At 34.9% G+C, this 17999-nt stretch overlaps 3 protein-coding genes and 1 long non-coding RNA gene across 7 annotated transcripts; 2 read left to right on the forward strand and 2 right to left on the reverse strand.

Moving 5' to 3' along the window:
* Positions 1-1997: 1997 nt before the first annotated feature.
* LOC105111558 (uncharacterized) lies at positions 1998-6773 on the forward strand. 2 transcript variants are annotated; one of them, XM_011006988.1, is made up of 7 exons: positions 1998-2761; positions 2861-2990; positions 3451-3978; positions 4195-4302; positions 4461-5009; positions 5902-6015; positions 6384-6773. In XM_011006988.1, the coding sequence occupies exons 1-7, from the start codon at positions 2157-2159 to the stop codon at positions 6528-6530; spliced, it is 2181 nt and encodes a 726-aa protein (XP_011005290.1). In that variant the 5' UTR covers positions 1998-2156; the 3' UTR covers positions 6531-6773. The 2 variants fall into 2 exon arrangements, with proteins under 2 accessions (XP_011005290.1, XP_011005354.1); XM_011007052.1 differs by having other exon boundaries at positions 2650-2761; positions 2866-2990.
* Positions 6774-9480: 2707 nt separating this feature from the next.
* Positions 9481-11813, reverse strand: LOC105111427 (arogenate dehydrogenase 1, chloroplastic-like). 2 transcript variants are annotated; one of them, XM_011006885.1, is made up of 8 exons: positions 11447-11813; positions 11220-11414; positions 10967-11135; positions 10707-10862; positions 10117-10199; positions 9977-10046; positions 9779-9853; positions 9481-9650 (listed from the first exon to the last, which is right to left on the reverse strand). In XM_011006885.1, exons 2-8 carry the CDS (start codon positions 11396-11398, stop codon positions 9558-9560), a joined length of 825 nt encoding a protein of 274 aa, XP_011005187.1. In that variant the 5' UTR covers positions 11399-11414; positions 11447-11813; the 3' UTR covers positions 9481-9557. The 2 variants fall into 2 exon arrangements, with proteins under 2 accessions (XP_011005187.1, XP_011005114.1); XM_011006812.1 differs by having other exon boundaries at positions 11220-11813.
* Positions 11814-13550: 1737 nt separating this feature from the next.
* On the forward strand, positions 13551-14398 carry LOC105111281 (protein EARLY RESPONSIVE TO DEHYDRATION 15-like). 2 transcript variants are annotated; one of them, XM_011006694.1, is made up of 2 exons: positions 13551-13935; positions 14025-14398. In XM_011006694.1, the coding sequence occupies exons 1-2, from the start codon at positions 13671-13673 to the stop codon at positions 14186-14188; spliced, it is 429 nt and encodes a 142-aa protein (XP_011004996.1). In that variant the 5' UTR covers positions 13551-13670; the 3' UTR covers positions 14189-14398. The 2 variants fall into 2 exon arrangements, with proteins under 2 accessions (XP_011004996.1, XP_011004927.1); XM_011006625.1 differs by having other exon boundaries at positions 13553-13935; positions 14022-14398.
* On the reverse strand, positions 14175-15948 carry LOC105111218 (uncharacterized). Its single transcript, XR_839586.1, has 2 exons — positions 15105-15948; positions 14175-14921 (listed from the first exon to the last, which is right to left on the reverse strand). It is a non-coding gene; the product is annotated as an uncharacterized LOC105111218 (long non-coding RNA).
* Between the last annotated feature and the right edge of the window lie 2051 nt (positions 15949-17999).

A 17999-nucleotide genomic window follows, 5' to 3' on the forward strand; every position in this document is an offset into this window, starting at 1 on the left:
AGAAGTCCACTCAGGCATGTATGTGGACATGTGCTTCAGATTTTAGACTGTGAGTTAGGACAAGAAAATAAATAACTTTCAAAGTGACAAGAAAGAGATAAGGTTTGAAACTGGTGCTTCATAATCGACCATTCAAGGAGAAGAGGCTCGCCACTACTACACTCGCTGTTTTCCCTAGTCTCGCTTATTTCATTTTAAAATCAATGGATAATACTAGCTTAGAAGGTAATACTCTTTTTATTAAGGTTACCTATACATGACATTCAGACTTTAATTGTTAGCTGAGTTTTTGAAGCTTTAGTTCTTGGTGTAATTTGATTGGTTCCATTTATAAAATTATTGATGTTATTGTTTTTAACCACAAGAAGTAAAAATATGTTATTTCACCTTCTTTTTTTTATGTGCCATTTGCCTAATTCACCCATTACTTTTTTAGCCGGGAGTTGAGATGTTCTTAGTTATTTAATGTGGATCGGTCTAAAGGGCCCATTTAACAGTGTATTCTTTTGGAATCTAGATAAAACAATGTTTTTATTTTTTTATTAAAAAAAAGGAAGTTAACACTAAAACTTGAGTAATTTGATGGGTAAACTAATAATTTGACACATCTAGTCAAATTCAAATGAGATTTGATTAAATTGATTTTAATAATTTTTTAATTTTTCTAATAATGATACTATTTGAGTTTTTTTGAAAAAAATTATCCAAGCACAATTTAATTTATATTTTTTTAATAAAAAAATTATTCTAAAATAGACTATGCTCTCAAACTCATATATCAACTCAATAAATATATATAACTTGTTTATTTTTATGTTTAAAAAAAACATTTTAAAAAATTTAAATTTGTTTTTTATCTTAAATTAATTTATTTTGATATTTTTAAATTATTTTAATGTGTTAATATTAAAAATAATTTTTAAAAAATAAAAAAAATAATACAAAACTGTGAGACTTCGTGTTTATGGATTTTACATTTAGTAAATTGCACCGTCCGATTCTAACACAGAAAACAAGAGAACAAAAAAATACCTCACGAAAACAAAAGAAGACGAAAGGGGGCAAATTGAACCCAAACATCATTTTATTCATTTAATTTTAAAAGTAGCAATAAGATCTACTCATCCAATATAAAAAGAATATAAACAAGTAATTAAGAAGAGAATCTCCCTTGCTTTGTCCCGACCTAAAGGCACTCCCCGCTGTATTGACCCCTAGGCAAGCCTCTCTTTGCTAACTTGTTTTTTTAGCTCAAATTAGCAAAGCTATGAAACAGCACCTAACGTGCTGAACTACGATCCTTCTTTCATGGACCAAAGTGCATAAACCAAGAACGAAAACTTAACAGCATAAACAGAACAGTCTCAGTCTCAATAAAATCAAATAATATCTAATTTCGTCGTTTTTTATATTAACTTGTGTATTTGAGTATATATCTCAGCTAATCTGATGGCTTTTAAAATTAATGATTATGTAAACTTGTAATAATCTTGAAAGAATAAATTCAAAATTTGATCAATAAACTAGCTTTCATTCTAGTTTTGTTATTTTTTTTTTCTGAGCTGAAAGGAAAAGGAATGAAAAATTCAACCGAGTTGGACCGACCATTTGCTTGATGCCAGTACCCCCTGTCTTTAAGAGCTACCTGATGCCAGTTTACAGAAGAGTGGTTATCATTCAGTTGAAAATTTGTCATGTTTTTTGCGAATATACTGATTCCTCTCCTTCCTCTATCTGCAAATATTTGATTCAATGTCACAAAATTCATCTTCTTTTCCTCTTAAATTATAGAGTGAAATGGATTTTTTGTCATCACCCCAAAGCCTAACCACAGAAGCCACTTCTGGTCCCCATGAAGACACCACAAACCTTTTTATAGCCACATATCCTACATTTCTAATTTTCCGCACCTCAGAAAAAAAACATGATCAACAAAATTATCAGTTTTTTTATTAAAAAAAAACAAGAATTACACGCCACTTCCAAGCCACAAAGTTTTTTTTTTTTTCCCTCCACTTGCTGAATACAAATCCACACTCCTACTACTCCACGGTACTATTTTATTTCAAAGGTCCACAGTCTCTCTCTCACACGCCCTAACCGTGTGTCACCACACCACAGTTAGTTACTACCGTTTCAAAAAAAATAAAATAAAAATGAGGCCCCACACGCAACGCCTCTTTGCCTCTACACCACCACGGCACACTTGTCCCTCCACTCCACCCTCACCACCTCTCCGCCTCCTCATTCCCTCCAAAACAATTTCCCTCGCACACCGCTGCCACCTCAGCGTCCCCGATTCTCCATGCTCCAGTCAAACTCAAACCATCACCAGACGCCGCCAGGTGTTGCTCACTCCTCTCCTCGCCCTCGGCGTTTCAATCCTCCAATCCGCAGCCTCCAAAGCCGAGGTAGCCAACAAAGAATCGGACTCTCCGCCTCCTCCTCCTCCTCCGCCGGTGGCGGCGGAGAAGAAGGCGGAGGAGGTGATAAGTTCGAGGATTTATGACGCGACGGTGATCGGGGAGCCGATGGCTGTCGGGAAGGATAAACGAAAAGTGTGGGAGAAGATAATGAATGGTAGGATTGTGTATTTAGGAGAAGCAGAGCAAGTGCCTATAAAAGATGATAAAGAGTTGGAGCTTGAGATTGTTAAGAATTTGAAAAAACAGTGCGATGAGAGGGAGAAATCAATTTCTCTTGCCATGGAAGCTTTCCCTTGTGACTTGCAGCGCCTGCTAAATGAATACTTGGATAAAAGGTGGTGTATCTTCCTTTTCTCACCATTTATTGTATAAACATTATTCTGAGAAACCAATAATAAATTATTCACGTTGATGTTTGTGAACTTTGGTGGCAGGATAGATGGAGAGACATTGAAGGGTTACATGACGCACTGGCCGCCGCAAGGATGGCAGGAGTGTGAGCCTTTATTGAGTTATTGTCGTGATAATGGAATTAGAATTGTTGCTTGTGGTGTTCCGCTTAAGGTAAAATGAAATTGCTTCTTTGTATATCCATCAAAGTGTTGAATAATGCTATCTGCAAGTGTTAACACATAGGTTAATGTTAGTAATCTATACTTATTGAGTGTGACAGCTTGTTTTTTCTCGATTTATGGATCATTTGTATTAAAGGAAATATAATTTATTTGTTTCGTTGGTTCTTTTGTTAGCTATTGTATAACATTGGAAGAAAGTTGCTTTTTTTATGATTTTACGGTAATACGTCGGACAATAGTTGCATTGCTTATTTTTTGAATGTATTATCAGGTTTTTGTTTCAGGATTTGTGGGGGTTGTTTTATATTTAAGCAGTAAACTTTTTGGTTATCCTTCTTCTTTCATACTTAAGTGTTTGTTTCACTTGGTTTAGTTTGTTAGTTTATATACCAGTCAGAGTGTGAAATGATATATTGTCATGGATTTATTTATCCCCGTGGCATGAGTAGGTCCTGAGGACTGTGCAAGCCGAGGGCATTCGTGGGCTTTCCAAGGCTGATCGTAAATTGTATGCTCCTCCAGCTGGTTCAGGCTTCATCTCAGGATTCTCATCTATCTCACGGAGATCAACTGATATGAATGCTCCAAAGCAACCTGTTCCTTTTGGACCTAGCTCGTACTTATCTGCACAAGCAAGAGTAGTTGAGGATCATGCCATGTCTCAAATTATTATGCAAGCAGTTATAGATGGAGGAGCCAATGGTTTGCTAGTAGTGGTGACAGGTGCAAGCCATGTAATGTATGGATCCAGAGGGACAGGTTTGCCAGCAAGAATTTCAAAGAAGACACAGAAGAAAAACCAAGTTGTTATATTACTTGATCCTGAAAGACAGTTCATACGAAGAGAGGGGGAAGTCCCTGTCGGTGATTTCTTGTGGTATTCTGCTGCCAGACCTTGCAATCGGAATTGCTTTGATCGTGCTGAAATTGCTCGAGTGATGAATGCAGCTGGTAGGAGGCGAGATGCCCTGCCTCAGGTAAGCTGAAGGGTGCAATATGAGAGCTATATTTTTCCTGTTTTTTCTTGAAATAACAACTATAGGACAGAAGAAAGGTGCAAAAATATGGTTACTTTGCTGAGTTTGCAAGCTACCATTATTTTCCAATCATAAATTTTCTCACACAATTGCTGTCTCCTCAAGGACATTTCTTTCCTTTTATTTCATGAAATAATATGCTGCTATGCTCGTCAGGACCTCCAAAAAGGACTTGATCTTGGTTTGGTATCGCCAGAAGTACTGCAGAATTTCTTTGATCTGGAGCAATATCCTATTATTAAGGAACTCACTCATCGTTTCCAGGTATACTCACTCTCTGGCAGCAAAAACTTTGTTCTCATTAGAATTTTTTCATTCTTACCGCAAAGCTTCTTGACATTATCATTTGCTTGATATGGGATGCTGCTAGGAAAGGTAATGTTGTTGGTACTTACTTGACCATAGCTTGTTTAAGTGTGCAGGGTTTCAGGGAAAGGCTGTTGGCAGATCCCAAATTCTTGCATAGATTAGCTATAGAAGAGGCAATCTCAATCACCACTACTCTTTTGGCGCAATATGAGAGGCGAAAAGAAAATTTCTTTGAAGAGCTTGACTATGTAATTACAGACACTGTCAGGGGAATAGTTGTTGATTTTTTTACTGTGTGGCTTCCTGCCCCAACTTTGTCATTCCTTTCTTATGCTGATGACACAGCAGTCCCTGACAGTGTGGATGCTTTAAAAGGTCTCCTTAAGTCCATCCCAGATAATGCATTTCAAAAGAATCTTGTAGGGAAGGACTGGAATATCAGTCACAGAGTAGCATCTGTCATTGTTGGTGGTGTGAAGCTTTCTAGTGTTGGATTTATTTCCAGTATTGGGGCTGTTGCTGCCTCAAATCTTTTGTATGCAATTCGCAAACTAATCAATCCAGCATTGGTTACTGATCGACGAACTAAAAGATCACCAATACTCAAAACAGCAGCTATCTATGGATGCTTTCTTGGAACATCAGCCAATCTGCGGTATCAGGTAGAGTTACTTATTGCTGTGAAAAATGGACCTGTTAATTACATTTTTTGCATTGCAAATTATCTGACAAATTTATTTGGGCATAGATTATTTATTGTTAGTTCCACTATAAGGTAAGGATAAATAGTATGATGGCGAAAACTCCTTGAATATCTGGCTTCCTTTCTATTGGGAAGAGCATGTAAATATGGCTGTATACGAGGAATATGGTCCTGGACAGAATGGATTAAGTAACAATGAAGTGATTTTTCTTTTCTTCTCTTTTCCAATGGTTTCATCGCTATCTTTTTAATCTCACTGCAAGTTAAGAGCTAACAGTAGAGTATGCTGAATTTCAACTGTTGATTTGAACCATGTACTAATAGTTCATGTGAGTTGATATCCAATTTGCCCTCGATTTCCTTCATCACCTTTAATAGAAATTGCTGTTCATGACCTTCCAGAGTCTGAATCTGCCTTGGCTTCTAGGTTACCATGCATACCTAGCTTTTTTAGAACCTGTATTTGCTCAATTGCTTAAACTAAGGCTGTAAATTCTTAAATGTCTGCTATAACATATAAATTTGATTTAGTGTTGCGCCTTCATTCGGAAATTTACAGAGTCCTTGAAAAGCATGGTCTGTTATATCATTGGTCAACATGATAAAATGAGCTAAACAACTGGGGCAGCACTCCTGCAAACATCGAGCTCCCAGCTTCCATGTCCTTGCTCTGCTGCTTTTATAAGGGAAGCTATGTAGGCTTAGTATTACAGGCTTATAGCTATCTCTATTTAGAAGGTTGAAAAAGCATGCACATGGCATTTCCGTAGCTGATATCCTGTAGGATTTGGTAAATTATTTATTTGGTAAATTATTTTGCTTGAGCCTTTTCTTTTCCTTGGTTATTGCAGATAATTGCTGGAATTGTCGAGCATCGAATCTCTGATGAATTTTCTTCTCAAACTCTTCTTGTAAATATGCTGTCATTTATTGTTCGGACAATTAACTCCTATTGGGGAACTCAGGTTAGAATCTTCTTCATTCACTACAAGTTCCACTTGGGGTAAAAGCTATATTTACTTCTTTGAAATATCTTTTAAGTCATGCATCTCTTTGAAATCATGTAGTCAAAGATACTAAGCATTTGCATGTACTTATCTGAAGAGAAAGGCTTCTGCAAAAATGGTAAACCATTTATAAACTAAGGGGATTTATTTTATTGGTATTAAAGTGTGGAGCTGTTTCATTTGGGGTGATTTAGTTCATGAATATCAACTTGATGGGCCCCACCAAAATCAAAATCATCAACAAAATATCAGCAATGGCATTGCATTCCAGTGTTTTCTCTTTTTTAGCATGAACTTGACTTTGTCTTTTGCCTTAATTCCTGCAGCAATGGGTCGACCTTGCACGCTTTTCAGGACTGCAAAGTCAGAAGAGTGAACCACCCTCTTATCAGACACTGGATTCTCCTAGTAAAGCTGCAATTGGATGTAATACCTTGAAAGATACCAATATTGATGAAATCAACAATCAATGAGGTGGTGATTCTACTTTCATATTTTTGTACTCCTTTGTAAAGCTTTCTTCCTGAGCAGCTGAGAGAACTGAAAGGAATAGATTTCAATCATATACCTCTTTCATTGCCCTAATGTAATTTGTTCAGTATAATTCTTTGAAATTTTGGCAAACATGGCGTAGGCACACTAGATTTAGCTACAGATTTTATACCGATTGCACTAAATTTGAATTTATGCAGTAAATTCAGAAGTATAGCTTGAAATTATTCTCCAGAGAAATGAATGGCATAATCCTAAGGCAGTTTGTTTTATTTTACTGTCTATTTCACTAAATATTAACTTGAAAGTTCAGGGATTTTCTTCCAAGGGAAATTAAAATGTTGTTTTTATGGGATTTTATAGATTGGATTATCAGTCCAAGGTTATGGGTTCTAGTTTGGGATTTATTTGATGAACTGTGGGTGAGCGTGGGAGGTAAGTCCATCTGGTATGAGGTCACGGTTCCTAATTTGGGAATGTAATTGATGTGCTATGGGTGAATTTGGAAGGTGCATAAAATCTTAATTCTTTGTAGTCTCTAGAGAAACAAGGGTATTTTGATAACTTTGGTAAAATTAGAATCTTCCAAGAAATTCTGAAGCTTTCGTGTTTACTATATGTGTAAGGTTCTAAGTAGGATAATTTTTGGCCGGGATTTTCCTGCGTAGGATTTTGAATTTCAGTATGAAACAGCAGTGAGTGTCAGCTTACCTATGTGCCGGGGTTATTTTCTTAGATTTCATAATGAAATAGTGAGTGTTTTGATTTGCATTTGAGGACGGGTATGGAGTGCATGTTTTTGTTCTTTCATCTCGTTTGCTCTGTTATTTCTTCTATGGCAATCTCCAAGCTACTTTCTGTCCTTGCTTGAGATTCTTATTCCTGCGTGTTTTCCTACTATTCTCAAGGAATTAAATCATTAGAAAAAAAAATCGTAAATTTCTGACTTGAGCTACCGCCACAGGGATCCCAGAACTTGATTTTAGGATTCCAACAGAACCCTTTCTTTCTCGTGTGTGCCAAAGATAGAAATGTGCAACCCACAATCAGTGGTAGGGGAGTTAATAATAGTACCACGGACAAACTGAATTAGCAACCACTACAAAGATGAGGGGCTACTTTGGTTCTGCCAGCAATTTTATTTTTGGACATAGGATCCCAAAATCAATGGTTATGGGAGTTAGCATTAGTAATTAGCGGGGTAGGGGAAGTGTGTTGCCACCAGGGACTGAATTGGCTACCATTACAAAGATGAGGGGCTCCTTTGACTTGTTTTGTAATGGGGCATTTTTTTGAAACTCAAATATGCTAGACGGAGGATTTGAACTAGTTAACTCTTGCAAAAGCAAGAAGTTCACTACCACTAGATTGGAGGCTAGCATCAAATCTCACCTAGTATATAAGTGCAAACAAACCCTTAAAACTTCAAACTTGGCAATCCTCAAACCTACCCAGCAATAACACACTGCCATTTTTAGGGAGCATATAAATCCAAACTTCGTATGCCACCCAGTAACTGCGAGGCACAGACATAGCAAAGCATTGGTGATACATCTGCATATCCAATAGGATTGGTATTTTGACATACCGTGTTATAGAAGTCATAGAAGTTAGAGAACATGTGGCTTCTTATTTTAACATCTTGAATATTTATATTTATTTATTTTGATTGGAAGGAGAGCTTAAAGCCCTACAACAAGAAAATTATAATGCAAAAATCCCTTTTACATGTTAAAATTAAAAAATTTCAGAAATAATAATAATAAAAAACTGTCAAAATTTAGATTATATGTGTTTAAATAATTCTTAAAAGTAACACTAATGGATCTACCATTGTGGACTGAACTAATCCACATATAAAACTAATTCAAAAACCTTAAACTGGAAATCTTTAACCCGATCCAAACAAGCCTTGGATTCTAGCTCAAAACAAAATATTAATTAAGCCCAAATATAAAAAAATAATTAATTTTTCATTAAATATCACTATCCCTTCTTTCCTTGTATAACTATGATGAATAAGAAATTTTTATAAAAAAAAGATTCTGAAACATTAATGAATCCTTACCACATTCAAAGATTATATTGCAGCTCATTAAAGATTCTTGTGGAACTAGAAAATCTCCAAAACTAGCTGCCACATTCTTATAGAAAAAGAATTCTAACCAAATAGAAAGTCCACAAGTCAAAAAGAAAGTAAATAATAAAATTCACACAGTTTATGTTAACCAATATTGTGATATTTTTCTGAACTTGAAATTTTTACTCAAGGTAGGAAAACATATCTGAAGAGCCTGCATAAAATTTTAGCCCGATTTAATTATCGGATTGAGAATTATGATTATTACTGTAAACTTGGATTGTTGTATATTTTACGCCAAAATACGAATCTGACTTTACATAGATTATATCACAAGCTGAACCATATCATTCCCTCCCTTTTCAAGAAGATTTGTGCTCAAATTTTAAATAGGATTGGTAGCGACTTCAGTAGCCTCTTGTTTAAACTTTCAAAATTCCTTTATTGTTAATACCTTTCTTTAGCAATACTGTATAAAAAAAATAACTAACAAAAATTTTAAATAAACACGATGTACTAATCACTTATGTACATATATATTTAAATGATAACTATTGTGATTTTTCTTCAACACTTATCAACTTCTCGTTCTAAAACTCTCAAATTATAGCTTAATTTTTTGCATCAATTAATATTAGAGTTAAACTCTAAAATAAGATGATATCTTTATGATATTTTTTAGTTTTGTTTTTCAGTTTTTGAGTGTTTACTTTTATCTTCTTGTTCTTTCTACCCACGTTATGTAAGGATAAAAAAAGAAGTTACCGGGTACATTCTTGGAAAAGAAATCCCATGTCTTGTAGGAGAGAATTAAAACGACGTGAAGGAATAGAAGCCAAAAGCAATGAATGCCCAAATCTAAGCGGAAAGCATAATTAGTCATAGCACAACAGTATATGTTTAATGCGATATTGGCAAGACTTCTACATCAAAACTTGGACTCATTCAGTTTCTGCTCTTCGGTCATCTTGTCTTGTAGCATTTGCTTAACCTTTTCTAAGGAAAGTTCTAGGTTCTTCAGCTGCATCAGAAATTTTTTGGGGAACATTAGATTCCGTGTCACACAATCTTAAAAAAAAAGAAGAAAGAAAAAATAACTAAAATCTTAAAATTTAGGTGACCATGTTAATAAGAGTATAGCAAATTTACCTCTTGTTTGGCAAATCTATTATAGACGAATAGGCCACTAAACAGATCAGAGCTGTCTTTCATGGTGCTCTCTTTCTGAGAAGAAGAAAAAAGAAGAGACTTATTTGGTTTCTTTCTTCACTTTGTATTTAGGGTCTGTTTAATGACAAGGATACAGGGGGAAATAGAGTTGATGAAAATTTGAGCAATTGAGCATACCAGATGAATCAGTGTCTCAAAACCTCTTGTGCTCATGGATGTGGGCTTGACCTCCATTTCCGATAAAATCCTATTACATCGGAAGGAATTCAAGCTTAATTGTGGTTTCGGTCTAGAATGTTTGAAGGCAGTAGTTTTACCTCCCAATTGTGTGAGTAAGAAATTGACTCCGTGCAGCTACCATATCATGTTCTTCACAAGACATTTCAAGCATTCTACAACCCTGGTCACCAAAGAATCAAACATTTTATAGTTATTGCATTATGGAATGGGGAATATATCGAGGATGCAATCTTATTGAAAATGCTGGGTCGAAAGCTCGGTGGTGGAGTTTTGTCTCCCCCAACCCTGTTTTTATCAAGAGGTAGATTCCTTCAGATGAAAAGTGAAGGCGTATAGAAAGCATTTTGCTGTCTTCGTATGTTAAGTAGCTATTCTTTTATCTGTTCAGAAGTGGCCCAATGACTAATAAGGATAACTCCTCACTAGTCGAGTTTTAGTTGTTTCATGTTCGTTGTTTTTAGGATAGAGATGTGAAGAAAGTGGCCCGTTTAACAAGCATATTGATAAAAAGGTTGTCTCTTGGCTAATGGTTATCTCTTGGGTCAAGTGCTTACTGATATACATGGCTTATAAGTCGCTGATTAGGCTGTTGTTTAGCAGCAACTAATAACATCTATGCCAGCTAAGGCCAAAAGGGAGAGTTATCTTGGTGGTGTTATTAGGTTACCTCAGTTTCGAAAATTCGTAGAAAACTTGAGCACGTAGCTTCGTCCTTTATTCGAACTCGTTCATACATAAAAGCAAGATCCTTCCATCCATTTTTCCCACTCTCCGGCCCAAACATCGGATGAGTGCACAAAACATCCAATTCCACTGGCAGCACCTGAGCAATTGACATGCGTGCTTGAATACTCGCCGAGATAATAACATCAAAAGGAACAAATCGTATTTTAACTTCAATATGGTATGATGGAAATGACAGTATACTTTCAATAGAACATCTCTCGGGTACTCTTTGACTGAGAGAACATCCACAAAGAGAGGTGACCGTTTCAGGCAATGTAGTGGCATTGTATTGAGAACCTCCGATAGGGATAGGATTGATGTGCAAATCAAAATGACATCATTATTTGCTTCAAGAAATGTGCCCGTGTCCCTAGCAAAGCATAAGCAGAATTATAAAGACTGCATGTTCAGCAACAATTCTTGCAGACATTTGTGTGTTTGGATGTGTGCTAACCTGAAGAATGAGATGCCCAAATCTTGGCAGAGGGAAGAATGATCGGAAGGAGAAGTCGCCCGTAAAGTATGCCCTTGTTTGATCATGATCTTTGCCAGGAACTGTGCAAACGGGCCAAAGCCCACCATACCTATTTTCAGATTTCTGGAAGGCGAAGAAGATGATGATGAAACAGCCATGGTGTTAATTGAGAGAGATAGGGAGGACGGGGAGAGGGGGGATGTGTTTAAATGAGAGGTTTGGTTTAGCGCGGCATTCTAACAAGAGCCGTAGTTGACTGGGGAAGGAATCTGGACGTTTCCTTTATTCATAACTGTGGACTCTGTGGCTACTGTCATGCATGATGCATCCTCCATTTTGACCGTTAGGAAGCATTAAATTCGGATCGTGCTGGTTCCTGAGTTTCTTCTCAACCCAGTGAGGGTTTTTGCCTCCCCCTTCTCAGCGGCTCAAATTGATGAGTCATCACAGGCCCAGGTTAGTTATCTCTTTTCTTTTCTTTGCCTAAAATGGTTACTCCATATTCTTGACAAATCACGTTCACCAATTGATACTGACAGCAACATTCATCTTCTCTTCAACCCCGAATGATGAATGCCCAATTTTCTTCTCGTATATATAAAGATAGAATGACACTGAATTTTTTTTAATTAACATACATGTCCGGATTAGATTGAATGTGACTTAATTAATTTTATGAATTTTAAAATTAATAATTATATAAATATTCAATAATTTTAGAATTTATAAGATTCGACCTATAATCTTTAAAAAATAAATTACTCTAGTTAAGTGATTCAAACCTCGACATTGAATCTTCTTTATGCATCCCTGATGTGGAATGTGAGCAAAATTGTTTATGAATTCCCACTCGTTGGGCTAATAATCGACACCTGCATACGAATTTACCTGTCAATCACCGCAATCTGACATCTGAGAGTACAGCGTGAGTTGGATAACAAAACAGGTTTCGAGCAAGTTTTGTGGGGCGGACGTTAAACGAAAATTATACCCATTTGGACCTCTATTCGGAGTCGGACTGGATTCTTTCATTTTTAGAGCGGGCCTCGAATCAGTTTACAAAATCAGTTTTTCTTTCTTCTAATGGTGCATGTGAATTGAGGCGTGCTTGTTCTTTTGTCTCGGGCCTTGGCCCCCGGATGCAGTATGCACCCAGCGAGAGAGAGAGAAGCAAGAAACGTTTCTTACTATATTATAAGTGAAGAAGAAGAACACAGGATCAGAGCAATGACGTGTTATCTACTACGCAGATAAGAGGGAAAGCAAGGAACACCACTCACACCATTACACGTCAGTTTTCTTACTTTTGATATTACCCCACTTGCTCTCTTTTTTAAATCAAATATTAGTTCGTGGATTGCATAATCAAATGTACTCTCTTGGGCCAAAACAAGGTGCAGTTCATTCCCTAGAAAAAACAAAGAAGAAGAAGAAGCAAAAAGATAAGGAGGAAGAAGCACGTGCCTTTTAACAGTGCTTTTCTTCCTTTGGGGTCCCCGTAGCTTTGGATTTTGGGAAACAAGATCACTTTCTTGTTTACCGGTAAAAGTTGTTTTTAAAATTATTTTTTATTTAAAAATTTATTAAATTCATGTATTTTTTAAAATTTATAAACTATAAAAAATAATTTCGAATAAAAATAAAAATAAAAGTAATTTTTTTTCAAAGACACGCTGCAGGGTATTTATATTCCTGACTTCTGTCTTTGTTTTTTAGTGACCTGCCCGTAACGTTTATATTCTGTTGTTCCGGTATTGCTCTTTCCATAAAAAAAAAGTGTAATAAATTGCTAGTGACTTGAGATAATGTTGTTAATAAAAAGATTAGTTTTCTAAGGATTTCAACAAATACTAATATTTCTTCCTAATCCAGGCAGATTTAATTATATCACCTAATCAGATTATTATTTTTTTGTTGTTGTCATTAGATTAATATTATTTAAGAAAATATGATTATATAATAAGCTTTTATTGACAGAAATTACTTTAAATGTACATTTTATATTTATGTTTCGAGTATGATAACAATTTTCTTACATAACTAGAAAAAAATGTACATTTTACATGCCTAACCAACCAAAGCGAATTTTAAATGTTAATTAAAAGAAAGATTTTGCATGCATTTAAATGGAAATAATGTTCCGTTTAAATGTTAATTTTAAAAGATCCGATTTTTTTAATTAGAAAAAACTTGTTTAAAAGAAAACAAAATAGCATTTGAATGTATTAAAAAAAAATGTCATTTCTGCAAATAGAACCAGAAAGAAAGGCTATTTAAAACCCGACCTTGCTATATAATCATCATAGTTTTTATAGAAAAATATCAAAAATATCTCTTCTTATCCTTAACAGCTCTTCTCTCTGCATCTAGTAATACCCACCACCCTTCACTCATCTCTCTCTCTCTCTCGCAGCTTTATTTCAAGTGGCAATGGAGATAATGTCTCACAGATCAGCATCAACATTAAATCCTAACGCTCCGCTATTTGTACCGCTGTCATATCGAACGGTGGAGGATTTTTCCGACCAATGGTGGGCCCTTGTCCAGTCCTCCCCTTGGTTCCGAGACTACTGGCTCGCAGAACGTTTCTATGATCCCGAATCTGACCCTTCATTCTCTGATATTTATGATTCTTTCCTCCCTGACGATCTCTACTCTCTCTTCTTCGACGACCCAATTTACGACACTATCAAAGGTAAATAAGTGCCGTCCTAGAAATTAAAATTTCCTCCGAGTCGCCAAGTCTACTCTCTAACTCGGTTTTCTCTCTTTTTGTTGCAGGAGAGGAGGAGGAGGTGAAGGGATGTAACAAGGAATTGGTTTCGCTTGGAGTGGTGAAGTGGAAAAGGGGTCGAGTTGATCGTGCTCAGGCACCGAGGTATTCGGAGAAGGCACCCAAGATAGTGAGTGTGAAGCTGAGTCCAAGGACGATTCAGCAACCGAAGTAGAGTTGTGTGACTCGGCAAGTTTGAGGATAACCCAGTTGGTTGTTTTGTACAGAATCGCTCTTAGACTTTGAATTCTGTTCTAGCTGTTTCTTTTATCTGGGTTTTTCATGTTATTGTGCAGAAAAAAGAAGGCGCTTTGTAGAATCTTAGCTTTATTCGGGAATAATGAAGCAAATGAAATCATAAGCATCTGATTAAATCCAGTTATTTTATATTTGTTTTGAGCATGGATGGCCTTGGACAGAGAGTAAATTACATGTTATCATCTGATTCTAGTAGAGCTAATTAATCAAAAGGAATTGCATTGCATCGAGCGTCAGTAATGCCTTAGTTATTGCAAAACAAAATGATAAAATAATAATTGAAGGAAGACGCAAGAATTGGAATTAAATGATTTGCAATCCAGCTAGATACCGACAAGCTAATACATTTTTGCTTTCGTGGGTTACTGGGGCCGGGTATAAGCTAGCTAAATTATGCCATCTACACAAACATAGAAAGTGAAGCAACATCAGTTGACCATGTTGGTTTTGATCCTTTGTGTGATACATAGAAGGTAAGCTGAGATTCATCATGGAAATATCTGATTATCTTTGCAATTAGTTTCTCCGACAGAGCTGATTACATTATGGTCTCATAGTTTAGCAAGTTAATTTTATCTACCTTGGCCATCTATGTGCTTGCTTTCTTCGCCGTAACTAACACACGCACCACGACGTTAATGCTTCAGTACCTGTTGATAAAAAAGGAAAGACATCTGTCAAAGCCAATTCTACTTCTTTAGGAAACGAGGAAGGATACGCAACTGGTACAGAGTCAAAGTTGTATGGTTTCTTTGTATGTTCTTGATGGTTTTCATGAATCTATCAATGATTGATTAAAAAAAGAGAGTTTCTATTAGGGTCTTACTACGAACCCTGCTTATACTTTATAGGGAGGCAATGTTGATGGCGTTTTTAATGTCACAAAATATCCTCGGAAGCAAGTATATCCCCTATCGGCCCAAGCTTTCGCAAATTCATACATTCTGATAGGCTTGTTGGAGCTTCTGGCTCTGTTTCATGGCAACGACCTCCAAAGATAAGGCCGTGGTCTGCCAAAATTGATTGAACTACGAGAAGATTCCAGATCCATCTCTTGCGCTATCGTCTATGAAATTGATAATAGCACCGCTTGGCATTTCTATTCTAACTTTTCTCAAAAATTCTTCATCATACACACTCGCATGACTGTTGGATGAACTCTGGGGTTTTTGGCCGTCCATAAGGCAAAGGATAGAGCCTCCCTGTCATGTGCGCCTCCCGACAAGCAGTATGGCTAGCCGATAGATCTTTGATGTGGCAGAAATAGAAGACAAGCCGAGGATTCTATGTCGATCAATAAGAATACCTATAGAACAAGGGGCCCTTTCCAGTGCTTCGATATTCAAGTTCCAACGCCACGTTTCTTCTACCATTCCAATGGAAGTATTATGAGAGAACAAGCCTTGTCATGAGAGAGCCAACAAATGTCGTCGTGCATCTGTTTAGTTTGTGATGCTGCAGTGTATGCGTTCTCACCTGGAATGACTTCTTATATGGGAATATACGACCAAAACCTAGCCACGGGAACATGGAAATGTGAAGCTTTTCAGGTTAAAGCATCGAGACTTCCTGATCTATATGTTTTTGTGGTTTTGACTTGCTAACCTGCTAGATAGGTGGCTAGTCTAAATTTCTTTCATGATAAGAAAAATGATAGCAACGCAAGCGTTTCAAGAAATAAAAGAAGAAAATTTGAAATCCAATTAGTTTAAATAATATAAATAAAAAAACATAGCAAAAATAAATAAATTAACAAAAAATATCAAAAAAGCACACTGTGTTTATCTAGATTAGCATGCTAATTTTACGATATAATTATGATATCAAGATAACTACAAAACCTTTTTTATAAGATATAATTATCAAATATTTCAGTATTGATGGTATAAACTACAAAATATATTTAAAAAAAACAAAAAAAAACTTTAAATCAAGTCAGATTAAACTTATCAACATTGCAACCATAAACAGAAGATTAAGATAATTTTGTATAAAGAAAAATACAAAAAAAAAACCACAAATTATTTTTTAATTAATTAAATATTAAGGGATAAAATTGCAAGAAAAAAATTAAAAAAATAAATGTTGAAGAATTTTATTTGCTAACAAAAAAAATTAAATGAGAATATGAAGAAGTAAAATAAAAAAACTTCAAAGCTATTTTTAATAAATAAAATATTTAAAAATAAAATAAAAAAATATTATTAAAAAGAGTTGAAAAACCCGAACTTAGCTCATCTGGTGGACATGTAAAATTAAAGTAAAAAAAGTCTTAGTATTTACATGCTCATTATTATAATAAATATAATTTTAAAAAATGAAATTAAAAAAATTAAAATATAATATTAAATAATAAAATTTAAAAAAAACTGAATTTTAAAAAAAAAGAGACACAGGCAAAAATCCAGACATTTTATTGTTCATTGCTAATGTGAAATATCAAAGCATTTCAGTAAATGTTAATTAATTAACAACTAATGGCCGGCTTCAAGCTATAGAAACAAGATTTCAGCATGCGGGCTTTAAGCCCAAAATGGATTGTCTTGACTTGTGACCGCTATAGCCCAAATGGATTCACAGAGTTCCCTCTTCCATTCTGCAGAAAACAAAACGTTCATCTGCACTGTAAACAATGAAGCTCATTATCCAAACAGAATACCAATAAATGCCCACTGTCGCAATCTTTTTAAACTAATCCCTTTGAAGCTAAGGTAAACACCCGAGATAATAACTGAACAAAGCACGTTACCATTCCTCGTAAATAAATTTAATATGGAACTGGATCAAGCATCATCGTCATGGAGCGTAAGTATACAACAACGATGGATGAAAATCAAATGGGTCGGTGCAAGCACCTGCTGCTGCTAGTCACTGCAGATCATGTGTGTAGGCCGCAGACTGTAGCGCCTGTATTTTCCATTAGACATTACATTTAAGAACTGCAATGTAGAATATTATCATTACCCTTTTTCTTTGCATAATTTTATCCCGGCTACTAGTTAGTGTTATTAGCAGGTTTTGAGTCCAGTCGTGGAGCCGAGGTAATTGCCCACTTTATTTATTTACATTTTAAAAATATTTTTATATTATAATATTAATAATACAGATTTAATTTCTACTAATTGACCAAGTTAGCTATTGTTAAACATGATACAATATATAATATATAATATATATCCTCCACATGTTTCATTAAACTTTTTTTGTTCTTTTAAAAACAGAGGAGAAGAAAACATAACAATATAAAAATAAAAAGCAGAATAAATAATTATTTTTTTATAATTAGTTATTAAAAATATTAGGACGTGTAATAATTTAGGAATTTGTTGAATTAAAATATATATGTGTAATATTATATGTATATAGATATGAATTGAAATATGTTTTGATGAATTGATATATATTTTAATATACATTTTATATAAAAAATAATAGTGATGAACTTGCTAGTTATTAAAAATAAAGTATAGAATAATTTTAAAAATTATATACACAATTAAAAAAAATAACATTTATATTTAACATATTTGTAGAAAACAATAAGTCAGCAAGAATAACATTAATTTATTATAAAATAAATTAAAAAATAATAATTAACATGTGATTATAAGAAAGATGGATTTTTTTTGTAATAATATTTTTAAGATTTAATTAATTAGGTAGTTTAATTCTACTATTAGATTTTTTTAGAGATATTCGATAATAAAAATAGTCTGATCTGTTGAACA

Source organism: Populus euphratica, unplaced genomic scaffold, assembly GCF_000495115.2.
Source record: "Populus euphratica unplaced genomic scaffold, PopEup_1.0 scaffold1.1, whole genome shotgun sequence".
NCBI classification, from domain to species: Eukaryota; Viridiplantae; Streptophyta; class Magnoliopsida; order Malpighiales; family Salicaceae; genus Populus; species Populus euphratica.